The following is a 25,510-nucleotide window of genomic DNA, read 5'->3' as shown; positions in this document are numbered from 1 at the left end:
GATTGTTTTTCGCCAGCAGGGAAAGATGGAGCGTAGTAATAACAGTAAAGAAACCCATGTGTATTGTATCTAAATAAGATAAGTCTGGAACGGATACAGGTAGCCGGGGAGGCGGGTGGGCGTGTATAGATCTGCAGCTCTACATGCCAAGAACAGATGCATACTGGTAAGTAGCATATTCCGTTTGAGGCATATGAGCTGCAGATTATACACTGTGCATAGATTACATAGCAGTACCCAACCCTAGCGGCGACCACCGGTATCCGTTGCAGTTGTTTGAAACAGTGTTTTTAGTACAGCTAGGCCCACACTAGCTTGTTGCTTGGTTTGCACATCTACACAGTAATGTTTTGTGAAGGTGTGCGGTGTTGACCATGTGGCTGCCTTGCAGATGTCATCTAGTGGTATGTTCCCTAAGAAAGCCATAGAAGCCCCTATCTTCCTTGTAGAGTGGGCTTTAGGGGGAACCAATAGCGTTCGTTTTGCTTTGTGGTAGCAAATCTGTACGCATTTTACAATCCACCTAGCTATCCCTGATTTGGAAATAGGGTCGCCTTTATGTGGTGGGGAGAAGGAAACAAATAGCTGTTTGGTTTTCCTGAAAGGTTGTGTTCTCTGGATGTAATAAAGTAAAGCCCTTTTAACGTCCAGTGTATGTAAGGCTCTTTCCGCAACTGTTTGGGGTTGCGAGAAAAAGACTGGTAATTCTACCGACTGGTTTAAATGGAATGGAGAAATCACCTTGGGTAGAAATTTGGGATTGGTGCGGAGTACAACCTTGTTGTGATGCATCTGAAGAAAAGGTTCTTGTATAGTGAGTGCCTGTATTTCACTAACTCTTCTGAGGGAAGTGATAGCCACTAGAAAAGCTGTTTTCCATGTGAGAAATTGCAGCTCACACTTATGTAATGGTTCGAAAGGGGGTCCCATTAACCGTGGGAGAACTACATTCAAGTTCCAAACAGGTGAGGGTGGCACTCTGGGTGGAATCACTCTCTTGAGGCCTTCCATAAAGGCCTTGATGGCAGGTACTTTGAAAAGTGAGAGGTGCTGCCTATTTTGTAAATAGGCCGCAATTGCCGCGAGGTGTAACCGAATGGAAGTATATGCTAGGTTACACCTTTGCAAATGGAGTAAATAACATATAATGTGTTGTATGGATACATTTAAAGGATTGATTGTGTTGTTGTGGCAGTAAACAACAAATCTTTTCCACTTTGCTGCGTAGCACGCCCTAGTAGTAGGGCGCCTAGCTTCCCTGATTATGTCCATGCAATCAGGGGGAAGGTTAAGATATCCAAATTCTAGGACCTCAGGAGCCAGATCGCAAGGTTGAGTTGAGCTGGGTCCGGGTGCCTGATCTCTCCATGGTTCTGGGTTAGGAGGCATGGCGAGAGGCGTAGCTTTTGGTGTGGTACTACTGAGAGTTCCAGTAGTGTGGTGTAGCACGGTTGTCTGGCCCATGTTGGAGCTCCCAGGATCAGGAGTTAGGGAATGCTGCTGTAGCTTTCGCACCACTAATGGAATTAGTGGGAGAGGTGGAAAAGCGTATGCAAATTTGTTTGACCAGTTCATCTATATCGCATTGCCTTCGGACAATGGGTGTGGATATCTGGCGGCGAAGCTTGGGCATTTTTTGTTTTCGTGGGTGGCGAATAGGTCTATGTGTGGATGCCCCCACTTCTGAAAGAACGGGTGAAGAACTTGTGGGTGAAGTTCCCACTCGTGGATCTGCTGTGTCTGCCTGCTCAGCAGATCTGCCACGGTGTTTTGTACTCCTGGGACGTGTTGGGCTAGGAGGAAAATCTTTTGCGAAATTGTCCATCTCCATATGCTCTGTGCTAACTGAGAGAGCTGTGGAGAGTGTGTGCCCCCCTGTTTTTGAATGTAGTACATGCCAGTCATGTTGTCTGTGCGAATGAGGACTGCCTTGCCTGAGATCCGCGCCTGGAAGGATTTCAGGGCGAGGAAGATCGCTAGTAACTCCAGATGGTTGATGTGGAGTAACTTCTGTTGCAGCGTGCACGTGCCCTGTGCTGTGAGATGTAACAGATGAGCTCCCCAGCCGGAGAGCGATGCATCTGCTGTTAGGATTATTTGTGGGACCGGGTCCAGGAACGGTCGACCTCTGGAAAGGTTTGTGGTGTTCCACCACTGCAGAGAGCGATGGGTGCGACCGTCTAGCAACACCAGATCTGTCAGTTTTCCCTGGGCCTGGTTCCATTGGCGCGCCAAGCACTCTTGGAGTGGACGCATTTGGAGTCTTGCATGCGGCACGTTAAAGATGCAAGAGGCCATCATCCCTATGAGCTGCATAAACACTCTTGCTGGGAGAGAGTGTTGAGATAGGAATGTTTGACGCAGCGCCTGTATTTTTGCAATCCTGGCAGGATTGGGATAGGCTATGGCTTTGGAGGTGTCTATGGTGGCACCGAGATACTGTTTTGTGTGTGAGGGTACCAGGTGGGATTTTTGATGGTTCACCGTGAAACCTAGCTGGTGAAGGAGTTGTATCGTAGCGGCGGTATGTTGCACACATTGTTGGTAGGACGTGGCTTTTATCAGCCAATCGTCTAGATAGGGGAAGACGTGAATGTGCTGTCTTCTGAGGTGTGCAGCCACTACTGCGAGGCACTTGGTGAACACCCTTGGTGCTGTTGTTACCCTGAACGGGAGCACCTTGAACTGGTAGTGTTGTCCGTCTACCACAAACCTGAAGTACTTTCTGTGAGAGTGGTGTACTGGGATGTGAAAGTAGGCGTCTTTCAAGTCCAGAGTGGTGAGAAAATCGTTCTGGGAGAGAAGTGGAAGAACCTGTTGGAGGGTTACCATGTGAAAATGGTCCGAATGAATGTAAGTGTTTAGAGGTCTGAGATCTAAGATAGGTCTTAGGGTCTCGTCTGTTTTTGGAATCAGAAAGTACAGGGAGTAGACCCCTAAATTTAGTTGATTTATGGGGACCTGCTCTATTGCTCCTTTATGCAGGAGGGAGATTACCTCTTGTGTTAATAGCACAGTATGTGGCAGTGCCTGGGTGGAATGTTGGGGGGTGTTGATGTTAATTCCAGGCAATACCCTGACTGAATAATTTGCGTCACCCATTTGTCTGAGGTGATTGTCTCCCAGACGTGAAGGAAATGCTGTAGTCTGCCTCCGACCGGAGTGGAATCGTCTGGAGGGAGCGGGGGAAAGTCATTGGGCGGGAGGTGTGGCAGAGCGGGCGGTATTTGTTTTGCCTCTGCCCTTATTATTATTTCCTCTGTATCCGCCTCTTTGATAACCTTTATTGAAGGTAGACTGAGGGGGGGATTTATAGGACGTGGATGCACTGTCTGATGAGTAGCCTCTACCCGTGCCCCGAAAGGAAGAACGGCGAAAGGAGCGTCTGGGAGTCTGTGTTTGTAGGGCTCCCATAGATTTCGCCGTGTCTGTATCTTTCTTCATTTTTTCCAGGGCTTCATCTACTTTAGGGCCAAATAGATGATCTTGGTCGAACGGGTGATTTAGTATAAAGGCTTGAACCTCTGGTTTAAATCCTGAAACCCTTAGCCAGGCATGGCGACGGAGAAGGACACTGGTGTTTATGGCCCTGGAGGCCGTATCTGCCGCATCTAGGGCACATCGTATTGAGGTATTGGTTATTGTTTTCTCCTCTTGAATAAGTTCATTAGCCCTAGTCTTGTACTTTTCAGGGAGATGGTGCATGATGGATTCTAGCTCATCATTGTGCGCCCTGTCGTACCGGGCCAAGAGTGCTTGCGTATTGGCAATACGCCATATATTGGCCGCTTGTGACGCAGTGCGCTTCCCAGACGCATCTAGGAGCTTGGACTCTTTGTCGGGTGGGGGCGCTTCGCCTGACGCCTGAGAATTTGAGCGCTTCCTGGCTGTAGATACCACTAGGGAATCTAATGGTGCAGGGCCCTTAATGTAAGAAGGGTCTGTAGGGGCGGCTTTGTACTTCTTTTCTATTCGAGGGTTGAGGACCCTGGCCCTGACTGGGTCTTTGAAAACCTCAGGGGCATGTTTAATTACGCCCTTTAACATAGGTAGAATGGCAGTGGACCTATGTGTATCATTGAAGGTGTCTAGGAGGAAGTCCTCCTCCACTGGGTCGGTGTGTAGCTCCACCCCGTGGTAGTGTGCCGCCCGTTGTAACAAGTGGTGAAAACCCAAGGAATCTTCAGGAGGTGACGGCCTAGATGGGTAAAGGTCATCCTGTGGGACATCTGGGATGTCCGGATTGTTATAATCATCCCATGGGTCTGGGGATCCAGTAGGAGTGGGATCTTGTGGCACATCTGCTGGATCATAGTAAGGGTCCCCCAAATAGTCTGGGACAGGGGACAAGGTGGGGGAACGATGAGGTGGAGGGGGTGGAGGTGGAGAGGGTGGAGGTGGTAAAGGAGGTGGGGAAGGCACCCTGAAAGGAGAGGTAGCAATGTCCTTTCTCTTTGGAGTGGGAGGTGGAGCCGGCTTGTCTAAATGTCTCTTTTTCGAAGACAATGTCAAGTGTCCGGTCTTTGGATCCTTGGTGAGGGTTTTCTGCAAGGGATCCGGTGTGAAAAGCTCCTGTGACACTGGTTGATCGGTCGGCGCCGACTGTTTCGGGGCCGACGGCTTCTTAGGTTTGTCGGAGCCGTGCTTCCTGGGAACCTCCAGTTTTTTGGTCGGTGCCGAAGGGGATTTCGGCACGGGAGTGTCGGTGCCGAGGGTCTTGTGATGTTTGGTCGGCACCGGAGCAGGTATCGGCACCGAAGGCTTTGGTGCCGGGTTCGGTGTGGAGGTGGAGGCCGATTTTTTCTTCGGTGCCGAAGTGTGTTTGTCGGCACCGGTGGCCGGCTGGCTCGAGCCCGAGCTGCCGGAAGGCTTAGAAGGCTTCTTTACCGGGCCCGAAGGTGGGGTGTGAGAAGCCGTGTCCTTGGTCTTGCCTAGGCCCGGAGGCGAAGGTGTGACCGAAGCCTTTTTTGGGATCGGCGTGGGGGAATTGTACTCACGACCCGCTGCGCCGGGGTGATGTCCTCCACATCTGAGTCGTCGGCCTCGGAAGCGCTGACGAGGTCGTCGGCCTCCTGTTCGATGTCCTGCTGTCCCGGAGCTTCGACGTCGTCCCCGAAGAGGTCGACTGGAGCGGAGGTCGAGGAGTGCGCCATGTTGCGTCTAGCCCGTCGATCTCGAATGTTCTTTTTTGAGCGAAAAGACTTGCAGGCGGGACAGTCTCGGGCCTCGTGTTCTGGGGAGAGGCAGAGGTTGCACACCTCATGGAGATCGGTGTGGGGAAACTTGGACCCACATCGAGGGCACTTCTTGAAGGGAGTTCTTTCCATCAGCCGAGACCGGAGCCGGAATAGGCCCGAAGGCCGCCATCGACCACCGGAATCGAAGAAGTGCCGAAGAGAAGATGAATAAGATGATTTATGTCTTTGAATAAACTCGATGAGCGAGGATTTGTGTTTCGATCGGTGAACTGGGAAGTTCGGAACCGGAGCGCGAAGTTTTACATCCGAGCCCGATGGCGGAAAAAAACAATCTGAGGATGGAGCCGAAGCCCATGCGCAATACCAACCAGAGGAGGAGTCACCGAACTCGTGACTTCCAAAGAATTTCCAAGAGGAAAAACAAACTGCAAACATCCGGGCCCAACACCAGATGGCGATATATGCACAGTGTATAATCTGCAGCTCATATGCCTCGAACATCGAGTTTAGTATGTCTGAACTCAGAATGATAAAATACATCTTCTAGTGAAGTTGGTTTTAACATTCTGTGTTTGAAAATACCACTTACGGAAAGTAGTTATTTTCTGACCTAACCATCCAGCCTGCCTCTGCTAGCTTGTGTATTGTGTCTGGTTTTGTGAGTGACAGGGGCTGGGGGATTCCAGGAGACCGGGTGAGTCAGCACAGGGCTGAACAGACCTATCTGCATGTAAAGTGGTGGCAGGAGTCAGCACCTGGGTCTGAATAGGGATGTGCCTGCCTTCCACAATGCTGGCTCCACCTCCTGTGGTGCGTCGGATGTCCTTGGCCCACACTGTAAAAGGAAAGGAGGAGTCCTGTAAACCAAGTGGTCCAGGACTGCACAGAACTGGTTTGGACTAGGTACAGACACACTCTGCCTTCAGAGACAAAGGATTTTGGTGTATAAAAGAAGGAACCCAGACCCCAGAACTTTAGATCACTTCTGGGAATCAAGACGAAACTTTGCTGAGGAGAAGAACCAGGAAGCTGAAGGAGGAGACTACCCCTGTGCTGTGTGTTTGGGGGTTGGTCTGCAGTGGTTGCTTCATTGCCAAAGAAAGGAGAAGAGGACTGAGTGTGCTTTTCATCAACTTGCAGAAGATCTCCGAGGGCTTGAACTTGCCTCCTGCCTGAAATCAAAGGGATACAAGACTTCACCAACCAGCTCACCCCTGAATTCCCTTGCTGGGAATTGAAGTGCCTGCTGTTGTGCTGGGCCTTCTGAGAGAATGTGTGTCGCTGGGAGCCCGAAGCACGACTCAACGACGAGAAGCGTGTCGCTGCCGCAGCAGCAGCAGCACTTGCCGTCAAGGAAGCGTGCCGCCACTGCCGCCATAGCATCACCAAAGCATGCCGCATCACTGGAGAAGCATGCTGCCGCCCCAGAGGTCGCCGTCGCATCACCGGAGAAGCTTGTCGCCGGGGCTGTCGCGGCTCAGAAGATCATCGAGTCGCCGCACGGCCGTCGGGCATGCACGCATCGCATCAACCATGTCTCATCGTAACCAAGATGCCATTTTGACGCATCGTACCGGAGAGCAGTAAGAAACCGACGCATCACCCCCCCCCCACACACAGTAAGGAAGCGAGCATCAACTTCCTGCGCAGCAGTAAGGAAGCGACGCATCCACTCCCCTGAGTGTAAGGAACCAATGCATCACCTTCCCTGCGACACTTTTGTTTGCTTTGGGTTACACATCGAAGGTACTTTGAGAGTAAAGTGTCGCATTTACAGTCTTAAGAGAACTAAGCGAATTCCTGCCATTTTAAAGTCTATTTTTTTTTTTTTTTTTTTAGTACAGTATTGTGGATTGTTTGTCGTTTGGTCTTGTGATAAGTCTATATAAAAAAATACTTATTTTCAGAATACAACCTGTGTGGTGTCCATCTGTAGTGTTGTCACTGTATTACTGTATGTGTTCACAAATGCTTTACATACTGCCTCTGAGATAAGCCAGCCTGTTTGTGCCAAGCTACCAAGGGGGTGAGCAGGGGTTATTTAAGGAGTGTAGCCCCCTTACGCTGTCTAGACGCAAGGGTCCCTATTTGGTCAAAGGAACCTACCTCTGCCAACTAGAGACCCCCAAATCTAATAATCTTGCAATGGTGTTTTTGGTTACTGGTCTTCCCAGAAAACTATTTGCAAAGGATACAAAGGACTGTTTTGTTTTCCTGTATTTCTTGATTCTTTCAATGTAGTACATGAACGCCCTTCTTGCGCCAAGTGTGTGCAAAGCTCTTTCTGCTTTGGTCTTCGGGTTTTGAAAGAAACTTTTTATTTGTATACTCTGTTTTATGTGGAATCTTAATACCACTTTTGGTATGAATTGAGGATCTGTCTCATGACAATCCTGTTACTATGTATTTGGAAGTAATGCTCATGTAGTGTTATTGCCTGTAGTTCACTAACTCTACGTAAGGATGTTATTGCCACTAAAAAGGCAGTCTTTAGTGTGAGCATTTGTGGCGTTGCTTTGTGCAATTGTTCGAATGGTGCTTTCATCACTTGTGCTAGAACTATGTTCAGGTTCCATGTGGGTGCTGGCACCATCTTTGGAGGTGCAATTGTTTTTGCTCTTTTTAGGAACCTTTTGACCACATGTGAAGTGAAGAAACTTTTCCCTGTTTCCCCTGCTGCTAAGTGCACTTTCAATGATGTATAGCATAATTTACTTTCTAGTAAATGTGTCAAGTACTTTAGCACTGTCCTCTCCTTTGTAATCTTCTTTGAAAGATGTTTAAGGCACCATTGTGTATATCTCTACCACTTCGCTGTATAACATTTCCTTGTTGTTGGTTTCCTAGCTTCTCTTAGAACAGCCATTGTGCTTTCTGATAGTTTGAGATGTGTGAATTCTAAGTCCTCAGGAACCATGCTGCTAGGCCTAAACTCTCTGTTTGAAGTACTTTTCCATTTTGCATTGTTAGCAATTCTTTCTTTCTTGGCAGTTTATGCATTGTCCCTTGCAAAATTTCCATTATGTCTGGTCCACTGTGGTGCGATGAGAATCATTGTCATTTGGCTGATCTTGCATTTGCTGATCACCTTGTTCAGTGATGGTATTGGGGGAAAAGCGTAAGCAAATATCCCCGACCAGTCTATCCAAAGCGCATTCCCTAGGGACTGACTGCAAGGTTGCCTGGATGTGAAGTTGTGGCATTTTGCATTGCGGGGTGTTGCAAATAAGTAGATTTGTGGTGCCCCCCATTTCCTGAAAATCTTTTGGAGTTCTGCATTATTTAGTTCCCACTCGTGGGAGGATGTTGTTTGTCTGCTCAGTCTGTCTGCTTGTACATTGTCCTTTCCTAGTAAGTGTATTGCTATCATGTCTATTCCCCTTGGAATTGCCCATCTCCAAATCACTTGAGCTAGCGTTTCCTCCTTGCTTGTTTATGTAAAACATTGTGGTTTTGTTGTCTGTTTGTATCAACACCTTTTTCCTGTATAGCTCTTTCTGAAAGGCTTTTAAGGCTAAAAATACTGTTTTCAACTCCAAGATGATGTGTTTCACTGCATCCCGCTGTGTCCACAATCCCCTCACTTTGAGGTTGTTCACGTGTGCTCCCCATCCCCTTAGGGACACATTTGTTGTTATTTTCACTGTCGGAGTTAGTGGTGTGAAAAGTCTACCCTGTGCCATGTTTTCTTTTTCCCACCATGCCATCTCCTGATGAAGTGTCTGCGTGACAACCACTAGATCCTTCCAACTCTCTGTTGCCTGTGACCATTGTGTCTGGAGCCATTCTTGAAATGGTCTCATGTGTAGCTGAATGTTGGGAATTAAATGAATGCATGAGGCCATCATTCCCCGTAATTTCCCCACTGTTCTCGCTGCTCCTTCTGGTATAGACAAATCTCCTTTAACCCCTTCAACGCGGCGCGGATTTCCGCGCCACGCTGAAGATTCCGTGCGCGGGCGGGGCCATGACGGAACGGTTCCGTCATAAGCACAGCCCAACCGATGTGCATGACGGAGCCGTTCCGTCAAGCGCGTCGAAGGGGTTAATAAGGCTCATCTTCTCATTTTGCTTGGGAATGCTCTCCCTAACACTGTATTTATTTCTGCAACTAAGAACACCTTTATGAGTTCTGGCCATGATTTATTCAAATGTATGGAGAAACCCAATCTCTATTACCTGTTGTATATGCTGTTTGTATAGACTGTAAGAGTTTGCTCTTACTAACCAGTCGTCCAAGTAGGGGTAAACATGAATCCCCTGCCTTCTGAGATGTGCTGCTAGGCACTTTGTGAACTCTCTTGGTGCAGATTTTTTGCCTCTTGGGTTTTTTGTTCATAGGAATGTGCAATTATGCATCATTTAGGTCTATGGTGGCCATGTAATCTCCTCCTTGCAATTGAGGTGTTACCTCTTGCAGAGTAGTTATTTAGGAATCTTTGTGTCTTTATAAATTTGTTTGGAAACCTCAGGTCTAATATTGGACTTACTGTTCAGTCTACCTTTGAAATTAGGAAGTATGTAGAATATACTCCGCTGTTCTTTTCTTTGTGTGGTACGTGCTCTATTGCATCTTTCCCCAGAAGTTCCTGCACCTCTTTGACTAGCTGAGATAATTCTGCTTTTGAATGCATCGTTTGTTTTGGTCTCCTGTTTGGAGATTGTTTTGTTAGCTCAATGCAGTAGCCGTACTGTATTATGTTTAAAATCCATTTGTCTGACGTCATTTCCTTCCAACTTTGTAGGAAATTTCTTAGTCTGCCTCCTACTGGTGTGGTATGCTGGAGGAACTGTAAACTTTCAGGTTTTTGTATAGGTTGTTTTTCTGTGTGTACACTCACTGATGTTCTTCGTGAGTGTACCTTCTTTTGAATGCAGTCACTTAGTAGTGGTTTGTTGTCCACCTCTTTGTGGCTGTCCTCTGCCACGGGGACGCCCTCGAAAGGATTGCCTTCCTTGTTGATATTGCCAGTTCTGCTGCTGTCCCTGGCTTGCTCCTTGGTATGTTCGCTGGTAATTTTGATGAGGTACCAGGTTGGTGTGTACCTCTACCTGCTGGTCTCCTTGAGGGTGTGCCTCTACGCATGCTTCTGAATTGTAGAGCGCCCATGGACCAGGCTGTCTCGTTGTCCTTTTTTAATTGATTGAGTTTGTCATCAACCACACTTCCGAACAGTTATTTCCCATTAAACGGTGAGTGAATGATATTACTTTGCACTTCTGGCTTGAAGCCTGATATTCTCAGCCATGCATGCCTCCTTTCTGTAATACCAATCATCATTTGTCTGCAGCATCTAGGGCTGATTTCAAACATTAGTTAGCTATGTTTTTACCCTCTTCCACCAAGTGGCTAGCTGTTCTTTGGAATTGTTCAGGTAGGTTCTTTAACAGTTCTCCTACCTCCTCCCAATGTTGATCAGCATGTCTGTTTAGCAATGCATTGGAATTAGTTATGCGCCATTGGTTTGCTGCACTTCTTTCTACTTTCCTCCCTACAAGGTCCATCCTCTTGCTTTTTTTGTCTGGAGGTGGACCCACTGTTGCTGTTACATTTGCTCTTTTTCTTGCAGTGGAAGTAATAATAGAGTCAGCTGGTACAGACCTTCTGATGTATATAGGGTCCTCAGAGGAGTGCTTATATTTATTTTCTGCTCTTGGTGCGATAGCCTTGTATGTTGCAGGGTCTTTGAATGTCTCTTTTCCCTGGTCCAATGAACTTGGCAGCATTGGAAGGAATCGATTTCTTGATGTGTGTTGGCATTAAAGTCTCTAATAAAAACATGATTGTGGTTTTTCTTCTTCTAGCTGCACTCCATATGTTCCTGCTGCTTTCTTAATCACCTAATTATACATGCCACTGTCATCTGGGGGTGATGGCCTCGAAGCATACGTTTCCACAGCCTCCTCAGGTGATTCAGCATCAAGATCTTGCCATTGGAGGTCTTGAGTCTCTAAGATCGCCGATCCTGCATACGCTTGTTTGTCGTCTTTGACGTCTACTCCGAAGAACTCTTCTTGCTCTTTTTCTTCTTCGAGCAGCTCAGGTGTTATCGGAGGCATTACTCACTCGACAACCTTTTCGACTTCTGTCGTTGTTTTCGGTGGTATCTTGAATTGTTTCAAGCTTTCGTTGAAATCTCTTTTACGTTGTAAAATATTTGCCATTTCAGCTTCGAGTCTCTTCCTTTTCTTCTCCATCTCGACCACGTGTGTTTCGGCATCGAGACTTTTGGCTTCGTACTTCTTGATGCCGATCCAGCTGTCGAAGTTTGTTTGGACCTCTCCTTTTTTCGATGCTGAGGCGTCCTTTTCCACACTGCCTTTCGACGTCTTTGGCTTTTCGAGGGTCTTTGCCATTATGGAGTCCTTATTCAAGGATCCTACGGTGTGTTTCTGTTTGGATGCAACAGCGTTCGTCGAGTGCTTCGACGCCGAGTCTCCCTTTGTAAGCCTAGAGTCACATTTTCTGGACTCATAGTTTTTTCCTATCTCCTTCGAAGACTTCTTCTCGTCCTCCACGACTAACATCTCTGTCCTCATCACTTTCTCGCCCTTTGGCGACGTTGTCCTCCTCCTCACTGGAGAGGCCCAGGTCTCGCAAAGATGGCAGTGGTCCTTGGCCTTGCATGTTGTAGTTGGCTATTCGTTGTCTCTCTCTCAGCCTCAAAGTCTTCGGGGTGAAGTCGGAACACGCGTTACAGTCCTCGCTTGGGTGATCCAGCGGTAGGCAAAGGTTGCTGACCGGATGCTGATCCTTCGGACCGTACTTGTGGTGACAATTCTTGCAAACCTTGAACGGTGTCTTGTCCATTACCGCACATAGGGAGCCCTCTGCATGCGCATTCTCCGATCGTCTTCGAAGATTCAGTTATTCACCTTTCGTCAAACTCCAGTCGTTCGGATTGAAAAACTTGAAAGTCGAAACGTTCTACCGCAGTTCTTCTGAAGTTTTTTCCTTATTTTCGTCGATTCTTCACTCCAATCTTGGGAGCTCCTTCCGTATCAATCCAGACCCAACAGCGGAAAAAAGGAATCTGAAGATGACTACCAAAGGGGGAGCTTCCGGAGGAAGCCCGTTTACGTCACAGGAGGAAAACAAATGGTGATATGTCGACGCCCACCAACAACAAAAAAAGGAAAGAAATACTACAATTCCGGACCCAACCACTAGATGACGGAATAATGCAAAGCATGTGAATCCAGAAAAGATTCACGCTGCAAAACTTCTGTTTTCGAGTATGTTCGCCCGAGCATTTACAATGTCTAAAGAATTTATATTTTATAATCGAGAAAGGTAGAATTGTTTATAAGGGGAAGTGGAATATACTACACTCCAAGAGTTTAAAATTAAATTGACTGGGGCTAGATCCTCCCTTCCCATCAATATATACAAAAGGGATTGACACATACGTCAAGATGACCAAGGGGTAAAAGCATAACATTTTATTGGCCACAATGGAGAAGAGCAATATGCACCATTTTAGCGGATTATTACATTTTTAGGGGTGCTACCAAATTCAAAACCCAGTATAAGATCTATCCACAATGTCTGACACAGTATATCAGAGTGGTCTCCTGACAAGGCTTGTGGTGCGCCTAATCGAAGGTGTAGTATTGAATTTATTTCAAACAGATTTGGAAGTGAGTTCTCAATCTGCAAGTCTGCCACCTTTCAGGTTGGCCAATTGTGCCTGAGGTTTGCCAACAGTGCACCACACTGTGGAGTTTTACTAGGGATCTTCTTCACTGGTGGTTTAACACTTATGTTAAGCAATTCTTATGCAGATGACACTCAGCTGCTGAAACGGTCAGTGAACCTAGCCCCTCTCAGATCCTATACAATCACCAATGATGGCAGAGTTTCTTTGTATAGAGCAGAGGCCATATACAATGAAAATTAAAGTCCTTTACAATGCAAATGACACTGTGTTGCCTATGTCAGTATGAAGGCATAGGAGTGGCACGGAAATTAGAAGCCCTTAAGAGGTCTATTTCTAGTATTTGAAGGAAAGGGCCCTTTTTTGCCATGGTCTCCCCCACTTTTTGCCACTCGTACGGATGTTTTTCGACTGATGTGCACTGGGTCCCTGCTTAAAAGACCCTTGTGCCAGTGCTCTTTACCTAAGACAAGGTAAAATGCTCTATTTGTAACAACTGGCACACACTTTGACACCCCTGTTAAAGTCCCTAGTAAGTGGTACCCCTGGTATTTAGGGAATGGGTACCGGAAAGGGCTGCAGCATATATTATGTCACTTTAAGGGACCCCCATACAAATTGCATGCAGCCAGCCATTGCAGACTACGTGTTATTGTGCACACCATGTGTGAAAACATGACATGGCATACTCACTGTGGTGTGCCATGCCATGCCAAAGTCACTACATGGAATATAAGTGCAGTATATTACTTTTGAGGGCATATCTGCTTAAGCAGATATGCCCCTGTGCTGTCTACTCCAAATATTAGATGGTACAAGTAAACAGCCATCTTAAGTATATGTACTGGGCACTGGTATTTACGAGTTCCCCAGCCACATGATGTGTTTACTAAAACCTATGGTGTTTGGTATCAAGCATCTTGTCTTAAGAAATCTGTACTGCTGCCAGTACAAACTTTATTATGGCATGCACCCAGAGGGCACCTTAGAGGCGCCCCCTGAAAAACCTACCATTGTCTAGTGTGTTGGCTGACTGGTATTATCCTTCCTTCCACCACAGACATGATTTTCACCCCCTGCAGGTGAGAGACCACGCTCTCGGACGCCAGAAACAATGCCTGCTCCGGATGAAAGTGTTCACATCTTCTCCAGCAAAATGGCTAGTTATTTAACATATCAAGGCCAGAGGCTTGAAAGCCCCTGCCGCCTTTGATGTGTGACCCTAGCTTCCTCCAGACCTGGGAGATTCAACCCCCTGCCCTGAAGCCTATGTGGGACGCGGACAGGTGGGAAATTAGCTATGCTAATAGTCATGTTGCACCACCAGGTTAGTCACACCTCTAAGGTGGGTTACCTGATGTGCTACACGAAAGAAGGATTCAACGATCTTGTTTTGGTGGAATTAGGAACTCTGGGACAGGGTTATGGCCTCTCCCCACAGGAAGGGTTCATACAGGGGGAGTAGTGACCCCAAGGGTAGGTAGCCCATTCAACATTTAGGTGGCCAGAGACTTAGATTTGCTTGACTAAAAAAAGAAGGTCGAAGAAGAGCCGAAGAACGCAAGAAGGGAGGAATAGCAGTGGGCTTGGCGCCAAACCCTGCCTGCATGCTCCTGTCCCGACAATTACAAAGACCCAACTAGCCCTGCAGCTGTGCATCCTCCAAATGCCTTGGATGGCTGCCAGCACTACGTCAACCAGTCAGAATCTACCTTGAACTGGAGGAGCAACTTCCCTGAAGCCACCAACCGCATTGACCTGGTACACCATTCTGATGACCCCCGGGTCCACTGAGGAAGCAGTGTCCCAGGAGGAGGCAACCATGCGCCAGGAGGTCAGATCAGTCTCCCTACCAAGTTTGGAGACACCGGGCCCCCCCAGGAGCCACCATGCAACAATGCCCCAGGTAATTGAGCCCTTGCAGAAGCCAAGGCTTATTTAGTGTCCAGCCAAGACACCAACACTGCCAAGACAGACCTACCGACGTGGGACGGCAGCATCACCGTGACTTGCACCGAGAATGGCCCTGTTGTCCTGTTTTGTCCCCATCTCCAGAGCAACTTAAAAAGTGAGAGCCTCCAATGCAAATGACACGCCGGATAAAACACCTCTGCACCCGAGCCCCACAGCCAGAGTCCGAGTCTACCGACGGTGCACTCTTGCTCCAGAGACCCTCAAAAGTCGAGCCACCCTTTGGGTTCTGCTGGAGTGGTCTCCCCGTCCCCACTTACAGCCTTCTTCTTGTTACAGGTTTTCTCATTGACTTCATCTGTAGCGTTTGAGGCTAGCTTTGCTACCAGCACCTCTGCACCTTGACACACCAGGGCAGGTAAACTGAAACTGCTGGTGGTTCCAAGGCCTTTGGCCGCTACTTACCTTAAGTCCAAAAGAACAACCCTGTAAGTCAATTGCAAGTATCCCTATGCAGCGTATGTTTCTCCCATAGGATAATGCCTCAAATTGCACAGCTCTATTTTTTGTGTTTCTGAAAATTGATAACTTGAAAAGTACTTACCCAATCTTGACGATCTTGGTGTCTAAATTGATATAAAGATCTATGTTATTTGCCTAAATTGGTGTCAGATTCCCTTATTGAGTGTGTGCTTCATTTATTGACTCTGTGAGTGCAACAAATGCCTAACACTCCCCTCAGATAAGCCTAAGGCTGCTCGACCACTCTACTACAAATGGAACACCTTGGGATTGTTAAAGGAAGCCCCTGTACATTAGTATGGGATACCTGGACACTCTACACAGTACACCTCATTTTGGTACACTATATATAGAGCAAGCTTCCAACAGTATTCACTACGGGTTAGGTATAGCAAAACTAAATGTTTACATAGATCATTTTTGCTGCTTGTTAGATTATTACTGCAAGTCACAATAAAATAAGCCTTTTAAGACATTAGTAAAAATGCACATGCATGGAAGTAGTAAAAGGTTCACCTTGATCTTGCATGGATCAATAATTGATATAAGTAACTTCAAACTGAATAAAAGGATCTTACGCTGTGTTGACTCTCAATCTCTTCATGTTTCTGTTGTAAAGCCTGAGATGCACGAATTGAATCTCCTATACCCCACTGGCTTCTCAGTGGTTCAGATCCAGGTCCTTCAAGCCAGTTCACAACCTGTAAAATATATTGAAAAGTATAAGAAGCAAAAATGAACGCCAAAGGGCATACTCCAGGGAAAACTGTTCTGATGGCATTCAGCAAGTGAAAAAAAGCACTTTAATTAGAATGGGATGTTCAAGGGGTTGCAACTAACAGCATTTATTCTGGTTACAAATGAGCCATTTATTTACATGTGTTCAAGAGTTGATGGTTTTCATTAACCTTAGGCCACCTAATCTCAGAAGCTGGTAAGGTGCAATACATTGAAAAAACGTAATGTTCCTTTCATATCCGTGACAATAAATGAGCTATACAAATCATACATTGCTTGCTACCAGGCTTTGCTTTCATCTTCTGACACTAATCCCTGAGCTGCGACGCAAGTATCAGCACTGGTCGTCAACCAGCAAGGCATAGCCAACAGCTATATATCAATAGCATATTCCAAAGAAGGACGAGTTAATCAACTCTGTAAAAATGTGTTACTTTAACTATTTGCCATCTTGATTTTTTAGATAACTGTACAACAGTATACTATTTCCAAACACACATTTTATTGATAGCTTTAAAAATAAATTAATGGTACTAACTTCTCATTTAACACGGACATGAAAACTACTTATGGAAAGTATCGAGGCATGTTTGTACCACCCACTGCAATGTACATTTCCCTGGGGCTAGGACTGACAACTCACCCAGTGAAAAAAGGACCAAGAAAGAATGTTTAAACTCAATGAAAAATTGATCTTTCGCCAGCATCACAGAGGATATTTTATTTTTGGTTTAATTTTCCCTTTTTTTTTTTTGACCAGTAGTAGCCACTTATTTCTTAACCTGGGTCGCATATGAGAATACAGTGTTACTGAACAAATGTCTTTGTTCTGGGACTGAGGGAGTAAATCTGAGCAAGTGCCTTGACCGCATCCTCTATTATCTCACAATGAAATGTGACAAAATCGTGGAGCTTATCAAAAACCTTACAATGAGATTATGTCATGGTCGTTCAAAACCAGTCAGACATCATCTGGATGTGCTCTTTTCCACAGGTCCCGTAAATGAACTTGAAACCATATTAGCTCCTATAAAGAGCTCGAACCCTGATGAGCACTTTACGATTAATCTGACAAATAATGCACTCAGTCATAATACTCTCAACTGACTAAAACAAATAACACATCATTCATTAAAAAAACCAATCCATTGGATCCTCATACAAAAATGTAGTCGTCTTTCTACAAAAAATGGTCATATTCATATCTCTGATTTATCCCACATGTTGACTATGTCATTAAAATCACACTTTACCAACTGCTAAAGTACACAACCTACTCCCATTTCGACCAATAAATGACGCTCATAGCTATCATAGAGTCAGGGCTAGATGATTGGAATGCACTGTTGCTTGGCATTCCTATAAGTATACAGATACAATGCAAATTGTTTAAAAACCATTAGACTAATAAATTCACCTGTCAAGCACAGATCATTTGAAGGCGCTCCACTGGTTCCATATTGTAGCAATTAAAATAAAGACACTCTTGTTTCAGCATGTCTTCTGAAAAACTGGGCGGTAACACATTCAAGACAGTATCTGCCAACATCAACCTGTAAAATCATCAACTTCAAATAAAAGCAAAAACACCACTTTAATCCCATCTTTCCTAAACCCACATCACATGCTTCACTCCTCACATCAATTGGCTCATTTTGGGTTCTCCAGACTATATCAACCTCCCACACCCCCTCCAACATTCATGCTATACTCCACATAAGAAACAAACGTGATATCCTTACTCTCCACCATCCTCCCCACCCTCTTCCTATTCCTTCTTACCCTTTCCTTTATTTTACCCCCTCATCCTCTATATGGATACTCTTCTTCATACACAAGTTCCAAAACCTCTTGCCTGCCTTTCTTCAATAACCAACTTCCCCCCACCTCCTCCCACAAAACTCAGTCCCTGTCAAAGCTGTTGTTTACTTACAAACGCCAGATGATGGGCTCTACTAAATCAAATTCAGCTCCTTGCCTACTGCTCTTCAGCCTCAATGATCATCTATCATGAACCACCTCCACGCCTCTAACACTACCAGACTGACCTGTATTCTCATCAAAGTACAATCAATCAATGAACTTCTGACTCAGAGCAAAGCTGTATCTCATGTTAATCACTGAAACATAACTAGGTGACAATGCACACTTAATCTTCCCTGAGGTCTCCTCACCTGGGCAGGATGTCATCAGAGGAAACCCACTCAATTAGACTGGAGGTGGCTTAGCCAGTACTTTCAAAAACATCTTGCATCACAAGCTTTCATGAATGAGAGACACAACAAATGAGGGTGACTTCTAGCTGCTTTCCTCCTTACAATCCTTCTGCTTCTCATTCCTGTTATACAGACCTACAATGAACATAGGAGCATTCACAGACACCTTCATAGATGCTGTCACACTACATCACTTTTAACAACAATAATCTTGGGATGCTGACAAATATGAACATTTGGTTCAACTGCTCCAGCCTCAACTAATCTCTCACAACTTAACAAGAGACCCTGATCCAGGTCCTAATTTGTCCCTCAACGAATATTTTCAGCTGGAAGCACAGTAGATGTAACCTTTGCTCCACCCGTCTCATCACATCTACAACTGGTTCACCAAAAATTTCGGTAACCTGAAATACCTAAAGATGTCCACACACACACTACCTACAGAAAGAGTAGTGTGCATCAACTCTAGAGGAGGACATCAAACAACCAAAATGACAAAAAAAAAGCCTCCAGTTCCACAAACGTATATTGAGTTGCATTGGTAGAACCTATTCCTGCTCCATACGAGCTGCAAAATTATGGAGCTCCCCTCCGTGGAAGACCGAAATATCAAAGATCACTTTGAATTGAAGGATGAAGTAATCCTCTGGCTATTCCCAGGTTGAAGGAGGAAGTAATGCTCTGGCTATTCCCAAACAAATGATGAAGGCTTACAACAATTAATAAGCAGATCCCATCACCCACACCGGTAGGTATAGACATGAGATTATTCAGGACCATACCTCTTCAAGAATCAAATATCTTTCCCTCAAGAAAGTTAGGCTTGATGACATGCAGAGGTATCGTTCACTCAACTTCATTCTCCCGCAGAGATGAGAGCAGTGAAAAAATTGTAGCAAGAGAAATGCATTCCACTGCTCATTATGAATGATGCCAAAACACTTCTCATGTGGGCCACACTCATGCCCCATTCCTTACAACCTGAAATGACAATCAAATAATATACAACATTTTTGCATTCTATCCCTCATTCTACTACACACGTGATGTGATCAATGACAGTATAGAAACACAACACTGGTCATTACATAGGAACATAAACCCTTCCCACAAAGGTCACAGGACAATCTAACATTCTTTCAACCAAGTACATCATATAAAGCTGAATGCTATCCTTTCTCAGATGTGGTTTGGCACCTTGTGAAGAGCAAGAACAATTTTATAAAGCAACCGCAGTAAACCACAATACAATACTAGGCACAAAAAACATGCTCAGGGTGGAACACAAGAGACAAAACGTAATATAAAACAATAATTAACAATGAATAAACAATACCATGTTGCTGTGGAACATGAATAAGCATAAAAGCGTTACTCAAAAGTAAACTATTATTAAAACACAATGTAAATACAGCCAATGAATAAAACAGCAGAATGGTTGAAGTTCACCTTTTCATATAAAGAAAAGAAAGACCATAACTTTAAAAAAAAAAAATAGAGTATATGTCACACACTAAGCACAAAGCCCTCAGTAACAGATTACACAATGGTGCTGTTGGACAAATAAAATAGGAGTCTGCTGGAGGAGGATAATGGAAGACTTAAGTGAAGAGCCTCCATGTGTGTCTTGGCGACACAACAGTAGATGAAAGGCCAGAATCAACATTCAAGATAGTCAGAAAACTGTGCTGTTACTTTAAAATATAGAAAAGATCCTCACTCATTCCACTTTTGACTTTCTGTATGAGTGAGCAATGAAACGGGTCTGCCTTCCTCAGGTTGACAGAAAAACAAAACATGCTGGAGACCATGTCACTGAATGCTGCACTGGGCTGTGGCAGAATTTATTTCACAGCATTCAGCAGGAACTCTATATGTTGTGCCAGAACCACATGGGTTAGGTAAGCAGCTCCTCTAGCATGCAACATCATGCAAAATAAACACATCCTTGCTTTGTTGTTTTAAACTATTTATTTAAAGGGGCACTACAGCGCCCACACCATGTTGGATCATGAGCACTGAAGGTCACCCCACATTCAAAATGCTTTTGGTTTCGGAAGCCAACGTATTGAGAATTATTTTAAAATACTGGAAAGCCATTTTTAACCTGGCTAAAACCAATAAATGATGTAGTACCCCATCGCTATATTAATAGCAAGCTTCATCTGGTATCGATAGAGAAGCAATAGATATATTTGATTCTATCCTATCTTGACTGTTTGTGGTTTATTTGCTCAATATGCTGCTTTCAATAATCTAAGTTAAAGATTAAAATTGTTCTCAGTCATTTTTCTTTAAAAATAGTTTTGCTGTCTTTTATCATAGTTAAGGTCATCATTGTCTTTGTTATGACTTTTCTTGTGAATGCCATGCTGTTTTAGTGTGTTTCACTTCATTGTCTACTGTATTCCTTTCTTCTCTTTTGGTTCACCTAAATTGATTTTATCATTCGCTTATTTAAAGACTGATCTGAACTACCATATTCTAGAATCAAGTGTCTAAGGATACCTTTTAGGGCAGCCAGTGAGGTGAAGAATGTGTCTCGGAGGTGCGTTTTAGCTTTTTCGTAGCTTGATCAAGACATGTAAATGGTATGCGAAGTTCTTGTTTTATCAGTGATCTCAAACTGAGGAATTCTTTTCTTTTACCCTTGAAAACTCTTTTGTTTTGGTGATTTTATTGTCTTGTGCAATGTGGCTTGAAGTTCTTATTGGGATTCTACATGCATTTTAAAGGATGGACTAAGTTAAAAAAAATATTTAGGGTATGTTGATTTCAGGAAACACTTTATAAGAGTTCTTATCTGTGCTAATTGAATTCCAAAGATGGCTAATTTGCCTCTTCTGGTTTTAATAGTGCTGTCAATCGATTGGTGATTTACACACTTGCATTTCACACCATTATGTTTCACAGATTTACAAATACATTACATGTATTACATATTCCCAATTGTAGGCAAAGGGAGATAAGTAATTTGCCCAGAGTATCATGATTTACCAACCAGTGCTGGATTTAGAACTCTGGTCATTATTTTCCAAGCCAGCAGCTTTAAACAATTTGAAAGAAATGATGTTGGTCCTTCTTTTACTTTCATGTGGGTGTTGCTGTTTTTCAGCCAACATTTTGCTTACAGCAGGTTATTAATACAAGGTGATCACTGCTTAACGTCTATCTTCTTTTCAATTAGTTCATCTCTTATAGCCTTTGGTTACCACAATCCTCCTATGTTCACTCACCTCAAATTTTGTATATGCAGTTGTCATTTTGCATGAACAATTATTATATTTTCTTTTAGAACATCATATTCTAGAGCACTGCATCAATGAAGTTCTCTTATACCTTGTTTCTCAGTTCCTGGCTATACTGTGTTTAGATTATGTATGACTTGCGGTAGTTTTCCCATTTTCATTCTGCGGCAGTTTCATTGTGCTAAGCACAAGCAAAAATGTTGAATTTTCTACATTACAGCACATTGCAGTGCTCAATAACGTCAAAAGACTGATGGACAGTTGTAGGGAGCTGGCTCTGTGTATACTATACCAAAAAGAGGTATAGTGTGCACACAGTCCAGTGGAACCCCAAAAGTAGGCAGAGGTAAAAGTAGATAGGACCTTACTCTCTATTTGTGGTAGTGTGGGCAGCACAGTAAGGCTTTATCAGAGAGTAGTGTTAAGCATTTGTTGTACACACTCAGGCAGCGATTGATGTCACACACTGAAAGACTGAACTCTGACTAATTTGTTTGGATCAAAAATGTTAAGTTACTTTATTTCTAGAACCAAGCCAAGCCTGGTGCAGGTAAGTGAAGGAAAATGCTACTTACCAGTATGCACCTGTTCTTGGCATGCAGTGCTGTAGATCCACATACTTTTGCATAGATCGCCATCTGGTGTTGGGCTCGAATGTTTGCACTTTGTTATTGTAGAAGTCTTTGTAGTCACGAGATAGGCGACTCCTCCTTTGGTTAGTAGTGCGCATGGGCATCGACTCCATCTCCAAATTGTTTTCGCCATAAAGGGTGATGATGGAATTAGTTCGAAATAGAAAAAATGTCCATGTGTAATGTATCCAAGTAAGATAGTACTGCAACACATATGGGTGTCCGGGGAGGCGGGTGAGCTAATGCGAATCTACATCTCTACATGTCAAGAACAGATGCATACTGGTAAGTAGCATTTTCCGTTCGAGGCATATGAGCAGTAGATTGCATACTTTTGCATAGACTATACAGCAGTTACCCCGTTAGTGGTGGCTACCTGTATGTGTTGCGGTAGTTTGAAAAAATGTTCTTAGTACAGCCTTGCCCACACTAGCCTGTTGTTTTGCCTGCAGAGCTACACAGTAGTGTTTTGTGAAAGTGTGCGGTGTAGAACATGTTGCGGCTTTGCAAATGTCATCCATGGGGATGTTTCCTAAAAATGCCATGGATGCCCCCAGCTTGCGTGTGGAATGCACTCTAGGGGGAATGGATAATGTTTTTGGTAGCATATTTGAATGCATTTAACGATCCATCTGGCAATTCCAGCTTTTGATATAGGATTGCCCTTATGTGGTGGTGAGAAAGCTACGAAAAGTTTAGTTTTCCTGAAACCTTTTGTCCTTTCAATGTAGTAAAGAATAGCTCTTTTGACGTCAAGCTTATGAAGAGCTCGTTCTGCTACTGAGTCTGGTTGAGGTAAAAAGACTGGGAGCTCAACAGACTGGTTAAGGTGAAAGGCAGAAATTACTTTAGGTAAGATTTAGGGTTTGTCCTAAGAACCACTTTGTTGTGATGTATTTGCAAAAATGGTTCTTGTATGGTTAATGCCAGGAGTTCACCCACTCTTCTGAGAGAGGTGATGCCCACAAGGAAAGCTACTTTCCATGTGAGGAACTGTAACTCACTTTTATGTAAAGGTTCAAATGGGGGACCCATGAGCCTTGTAAGGACAATGTTTAGATTCCATACTGGAGAAGGTGGAAATCTGGGAGGGATTATCCTTTTAAGGCCTTCCATGAAAGCTTTGATGGAAGGTACCCTAAACAATGACAAGTGTTGTCTGTTTTGTAAGTAAGCTGCTATAGCAGCAAGATGTAATCGTATGGATGTGTATGCCAGATTACATCTTTGTAGATGCAGGAGATAACATAATGTTTTGAGTTGAAGCATCTAGTGGATTGATTGTGTTGTTATTGCAGTAAACAACAAATCTTTTCCATTCAGCTGCATAGCATGCTCTAGTGGTAGGACGTCTAGCTTCTCTAATGACATCCATGCAGTGTGGTGGGAGATTGAGGTAACCAAACTCTAAGACTTCAGGAGCCAGATCGCTAGGTTCAGTTGAGCTGGTTCTGGGTGTCTTATCTCTCCATGGTTCTGTGTGAGAAGCTTTGGGGAAAGGCGCAACTTTTGGTGTGGGACTACTGAGAGTTCTAGCAGTGTGGTGAACCATGGTTGTCGGGCCCATGTTGGAGCAATCAGGATCATTGTCAGAGACTGTTGTTTGATCTTGCGCACCAGTAACGGAATGAGCAGGAGAGGTGGAAAAGCGTACGCAAATCTGCCTGACCAGTTCATCCATATCGAATTGCCTTTGGACAATGGGTGTGGATACCTGGAGGCGAAGTTTGGGCATTTTGTGTTTAAGTGTGTGGCAAAAAGATCTATGTCTGGGTGGCCCCACATTTGAAAAACGGATGAATAACTTGCGGATGAAGTTCCCATTCGTGAATCTGCTGTTGTTGATGACTGAGCAGATCCGCAATTTGATTGTGTATCCCAGGTAGATGCTCTGATAAGAGGTATATCTTTTGAGGAATGGCCCATCTCCAAATGCTTTGGGCAGGCGTGAAAGCTGCAGAGAGTGTGTCCCCCCCCCCTGTTTTTGTATAGAATACATTGCTGTCATGTTGTCCGTTCAGACGAGGACAGTTTTGCCTAGAAGATGTTTCTGAAATGACTTCAGGGCAAGAAATATGGCCAGTAACTCCAGGTGATTGATGTGGAGGAGTTTCTGTTGAGGGGTCCACATACCCCGAATGGTGTGGTTTAAGTGATGAGCTCCCCAGCCGTTGAACGATGCGTCCGCTGTTAGCACTATTAGTGGAACTGGGTCTAAGAACGGCCGCCCTTTGGAAAGATTTTGTGTGTTCGACCATTGCAGAGAGTGATATGTGCGGCTGTCTACCAACACCAGATCTGTAAGTTGATCCTGAGCTTGGTTCCACTGTTGTGCTAGACAGTCCTGTAATGAACGAATCTGGAGTCTTGCGTAAGGGACGATTAAGATGCAAGAGGCCATAATCCCTATTAACTGCATGAACACTCGAGCTGGTAGTGAGTGTTGTGGTCGAAATTTTGCTATGAGGGCTTGTATACTGGCTATTCTGGTTGGGTTGGGGTATACAAGGGCTTTGGAAGTATCTATTGTTGCACCTAGATACTGTTGGGTGTGGGACGGCTGGAGAAGTGACTTGGTGATGTTTATTGTGAATCCTAAGTTGTGTAGTAGCTAGATTGTGTTGTGTGTTTTGTACACAATTGTTGTGTGACTTGGCTTCTATGAGCCAGTCGTTTAGGTAAGGAAACGCATGAATGTGTTGTCTTCTTAAGTGAGCTGCTACCAGCGAGAGACATTTTGTTAAGACTCTGGGTGCTGTTGTGACTCCGAATGGAAGGACTTTGAACTGGTAATGTTGTCCATCCACTACAAACCGTAGGTATTTCCTGTGAGCAAGGTGAATAGGAATGTGGAAGTAGGCGTCCTTGAGATCTAGAGTGGCAAGGAAATCGCCTTGTTGAAGCAGCGGGAGGACCTGTTGTAGAGTGATCATATGGAAGTGGTCGGATTGTATGTACAGGTTTAATTGTCTGAGGTCTAATATTGGCCTAAGAGTGCCATCCTTTTTTGGAATGAGGAAATAAAGGGAGTAAATCCCTGTACCTTGGTGATGTAAGGGAACCGGTTCTATTGCATGCTTTTGCAAGAGAGAGAGAACCTCCTGCTTGAGAAGCATGAAATGTTCTGAGGACATTGGACACTGTGTGGGAGGTATGTTGGGAGGAGTAGAAGTGAGTTTCAGACAGTAACCATACTGGATAATTTGTCTTACCGGAGTGGAGTGGTCTGGGGGGAGTGGAGAGAAGTCACTGTTTTGTGGTGGGGAAGTTGCGGGTATTAGAACCACGCCCCCTCCCTCTGATGTTATTGCCTCTGTAAGTCCCTCTAAAATAACCTCGGTAAGGGGAGGGGCCATTTGTACAGAGGTAGTTTCTGTACAAATG

At 44.7% G+C, this 25,510-nt stretch overlaps 1 protein-coding gene across 2 annotated transcripts in view; it reads right to left on the bottom strand.

Moving 5' to 3' along the window:
- Positions 1 to 25,510, bottom strand: part of SESTD1 (SEC14 and spectrin domain containing 1) — a 422,952-nt gene that overhangs the window by 170,729 nt on the left and 226,713 nt on the right. For both annotated transcript variants that reach the window (XM_085645200.1, XM_085645201.1), the window contains exon 10: positions 15,868 to 15,990. In XM_085645200.1, the coding sequence (XP_085501326.1) occupies positions 15,868 to 15,990 (123 nt within the window). The remainder of the gene's footprint in view (positions 1 to 15,867; positions 15,991 to 25,510) is intronic.

Source organism: Triturus cristatus, chromosome 3_1 (genome assembly GCF_964204655.1).
Source record: "Triturus cristatus chromosome 3_1, aTriCri1.1, whole genome shotgun sequence".
NCBI classification, from domain to species: domain Eukaryota; kingdom Metazoa; phylum Chordata; class Amphibia; order Caudata; family Salamandridae; genus Triturus; species Triturus cristatus.
The sequence above is the reverse complement of the archived record's forward strand: the minus strand, read 5'-3'. Positions and strand labels throughout refer to the sequence as shown.